General features: G+C 48.0%; 1 protein-coding gene across 1 annotated transcript; it reads right to left on the reverse strand.

The window, feature by feature from the left end:
- Positions 1 to 561: 561 nt before the first annotated feature.
- Positions 562 to 1,521, reverse strand: MRGPRD (MAS related GPR family member D). The gene has a single exon (XM_069565378.1). It carries the CDS (start codon positions 1,519 to 1,521, stop codon positions 562 to 564), a length of 960 nt encoding a protein of 319 aa, XP_069421479.1.
- Between the last annotated feature and the right edge of the window lie 2,584 nt (positions 1,522 to 4,105).

Consider the following 4,105-nt stretch of genomic DNA (forward strand, 5'->3'; position numbering starts at 1 on the left):
ACATGGAGGACAGAGCCACTTCATGACCGGCGGTCAGCAGTGGTGATTCAGTTGATGGGCTGCAGCTTGCAGGAATAGAGGGAGTCAGCTGGAAACCTGGCGAGAGGTGGGCCAGGGGCATCACCCTGCGGCCAGCTGCACATGCCCAAGGACCAGCGAGGGGCGCGAAGTCACAAGAATTACATCCTACTTCCTGTACTAAGATGCCCTCTTGGAGGGAGGAGGCTGGGAGAAGGGACCTTCTCACCCAATGGGAGGCAGGCTACCTACCTGTAGAGGCTGTTTAGATAAATAGGATCAGACAGACCTGGGCTGAAAGCTTCCACCTGCCTTCTGATCAGAAGATCCTCCCTGAACAACAACAACAACAAAATTACTTCATCTTCCCAACTGAGTCGCATCGTGAGGTCTTGGACAGGACAGTCAGTGGGGAGGCTTGGAGGGTGGGAAAGAGATGAGATGCAAAAAGATGAGAGATCCCCACAGGATGAGATGCAAACAGCCTTCTGGGCTCCCAACCGCCAGCCAGGCAGGCAGGCTGGTGTCCAGGGTCCGGAGCCCTTAGACCCCCGGGTCAGTGGTGGTGGTGGAGGAGGGCGTCTCCCTCCCCTCCAGCTCCGGCTCCTCCCTCAGCGCCCTGCGCAGCACGGCCCCCAGGGGCTCCCGCAGACCCCGGCTCTTCCGCCTGCCCACCAGGAAGTAGATGACCGGGTTAGCGCTGCTGTTCACCGCCGAGGAGAGGCGGGCAAGTAGGCTGAAGAGAGTCTTCGTCTGCTGGGGCAGGTCCAACCAGGAGATGAGGAACCAATGGATGCCGAGGGGCAGGGCGAAGACGAGGAACACCAAGACGCAGACCAGGATGGTTACGTACAGCCGCGTGGGGGGCCGGTGGGTCGCGGTGGAACTCCTCTGCACCCGCACACAGAGGATGAGGCCGGACCCGGCCATCAGGGGCGTGAAGACCCCCATGAGGAGGATGCTGATGACCAAGTCCATCCTGAAGCACAGCAGCTTGTCCCAGCCCAAGAAATCACTGCAGAAGAACGCGGCCAGCGTGTTCAGCAGGAGGGACAGCGCCCAGAGCAGGGCGCACACCACGGCCGACAGGTGCTGGGGCCGGCGACACTTGTACCAGATGGGAAAGAGGACGGAGAGGCAGCGCTGAGTGCTGATGGCGGTCAGCAGGCTCAGGCCGGCCATGTAGGTGAAGTATTTCCCCCTGCTCACTATCTCTAGGGCCATGTGGCCTGTGCTGTCCAGCTGGAAGCAATTCAGGATGACCTTGGAGGCCATGCAGAGGAGGAAGAGGAGGTCCGCCACGCCCAAGTGGAGGACGTAGACACTGAAAGGGCTCCTCTGCCCCTGGGAGCCCAGCAACCAGACCACCAGGCCATTGCCCACAAAGCCACCCACGCAGGTGAGCAGGACCATTGCACTCAGCACCCAGTGGGCCGTGCCCAGCTCCTCCGCCTCGGGACTGCTCTCTACCAGGGCCAGGGCCTGGGGCAGAGTATTGTTCATCCTGTGGAAGGGAGACGGACCAGGGTGAGGACTGCTCTCTACCGGGGCCGGGGCCTGGAGCAGAGTATCGTTCATCCTGTGGAAGGGAGATGGACCAGGGTGAGATTTTGCATTGCTTAGAGCCCCCTACCCCGATTTTCTTTCTGCAGCAGACTACAATTGCTCCCCGTGGCTCCCACCCTGCCTGGATCTGCCGGCTAGTCCACCACTGCAGACTCAGAGTTATTAGAGATGCCTTTTGTCAAGCTAAAAGGGTCTCTTCTATCTTGAGTTTAGGTTCCTTTTCATCATGAAGAGATAAATTGACTTTTATCAAAGGCTTTTCTACATCTATTGATAGTGTTGTTTTTTTTTTTCACACATAATCTTCAAATTCTGTGAACTAAAATTTTTTTTAAACTGGACCTCAGGTACAAAGAATAGTTTAATTACATGCTGGCTTTATGGCACACCAGGATCATCCAGCCACTGGAAAACAAATACAATCCTTTATTTATTTCTGTTTCCCCCTTCAGTCCACCCTCCCCTCCCCTGCCCCAGCTCGCGTCTGTTCTAACCTGTTTAATCTACATCCTTGGACATCTGACTATCTTTCGGAACAAGTGGCTTCCCACAAGTATTTTTAATTGTCACAAATGCTGTGATTTAGAATCCGTGCTGGTGTTTTTTTTTTTTTTTTTTACTCAGCAGTATGTTTCTAGGATATCCCTGCTTACCAGTGGGACTGTTTTTGAGCTCTCTGTTCTCTATCACTGGTTCGTCTGTTTCTACAACATCTACACATTGTCATTGTTTTTGAAGTGTACGTGGCTAGCTGAGTCTCTTCGCTGTTCACCTGAAACCACCACAACAATGTTAATCAGTTATACCCCAATACAGAATAAAAAGTTTAAAGTTTGGGGAAAAAAATAAATACTGCTTTTGATAGAGAAAAGCAACAACAACAAAAAACTAAAGAATACTTGGCTTAGTGTGATCCCCGAGAGTCTCACCTGACAGCCGCCAGTTTCACGATGCTTCATCTACTCTCCACAGTCCAGATTTTAGCTAAGGACTCGAGGGGACCTTCTGCAGACTTTTGGAGTTCTGTCTCCAAGTAGCTGGTTTGCTTCTCTCTGGTACTCCATCTCACAAATTCCAGCCACTTCTATCTCCCCAAAGTCTGACTCCTGTATCTTTAACTCAGGGACACCACCATGCTCGGCCTGGTTTTCCCCACTTCCTGTACTACTTTCCAGAGAGTAGCTCCAGGCAGGAAATTGGGGTGATACTAATTTTTATTAATCAGACAAATGACCTCATTGAGGTCCTCACCCCTGTCACTTGGTTGAGTATTTTGATTGTCTGTGCATCTCTCCTCATACCTCTAATTTATTTTTCTTGTCTTATAGCGTAGCCCAGACAGCTAGTATTATCTTTAACAAAGACGGGAATCAGGCACACTTTACTTCTTCCTAATCAAGACTCTTGAGAGTCCCTTGAACTGCAAAGAGATCCAACCAGTCCATTCTGAAGGAGATCAGCCCTGGGATGTCTTTGGAAGGAATGATGCTAAAGCTGAAACTCCAGTACTTTGGCCACCTCATGTGAAGAGTTGACTCATTGGAAAAGACTCTGATGCTGGGAGGGATTGGGGGCAGGAGAAGAAGGGGACGACAGAGGATGAGATGGCTGGATGGCATCACTGACTCGGTGGACATGAGTTTCAGTGAACTCCGGGAGTTGGTGATGAACAGGGAGGCCTGGCGTGCTGCGATTCATGGGGTTGCAAAGAGTCGGACACGACTGAGCGACTGAACTGAAATGAACTGAACTGAATTGAATCTTACAGAGAATGTGTTTAAAGTTTCTCCATTAGATACGATGTTTGCTCTAAGTTTTTGGTACTATCTTTTTTCAAGGTGAGAAAGTTCTCTAGTTTTTAAAAAGTTTGTTTTTTTTAAATAAATGAGTGATGGAATTTATCACAGTTTTTTTCTGTGATATGTACTTAATAATTTTCTCTTTTTTCTCCCTTATCTATTTATGTGGTGAATATGTATTGATATATTTCCTGGTGTTCACTCGTCCTTGTATTTCTAGGATAAACCATTTCTACTTTGCTCTGTTTTTTTTTTTTAATTTTTTCCCCTCTTGGTGCTCTGATTTTATTTAGAAAATTTTCACCCATGTTCATAAGTAAAATTGGCCCATAATTTTCCCTTCTGGTACTATCCTTGTCTGTTTTTTATTTCAAAGCTGTAAGATTATACAGGCTTCATAAAATGACTTGGAGAAAGAGCTCTTTTTCTGTACCCTCCAGAACAATTTGTATCATGTAAGGATTATCCTTCTTTGAAGATTTGGCAGAAGGTAAAACCATCTGCTCCGGTGAATTTTTTATGAGCGTTAGTGGATACACATGGGTTTAGAAAAAAACTACAACTACAAGTTATTTAACGTTTTAGGTTTATTTAGATTTTTAAGCTCTTCTTGAGTTAGGGTAAGTTATGTTATTTTTCTAGAAAATTGTTCATAGTCTCTGGTTCCACATTTATTGGTATAATACTTTGCATAGTAATCTTTTAGTATTTTTTAAAACCTT

The sequence above is a fragment of the Ovis canadensis genome, chromosome 21, assembly GCF_042477335.2.
Source record: "Ovis canadensis isolate MfBH-ARS-UI-01 breed Bighorn chromosome 21, ARS-UI_OviCan_v2, whole genome shotgun sequence".
Taxonomy (NCBI): Eukaryota; Metazoa; Chordata; class Mammalia; order Artiodactyla; family Bovidae; genus Ovis; species Ovis canadensis.

Bases quoted from the DNA above. Each gene is read 5' to 3' on its own strand.
- MRGPRD (XM_069565378.1), bottom strand. From the start codon at position 1,521: ATGAACAATACTCTGCCCCAGGCCCTGGCCCTGGTAGAGAGCAGTCCC.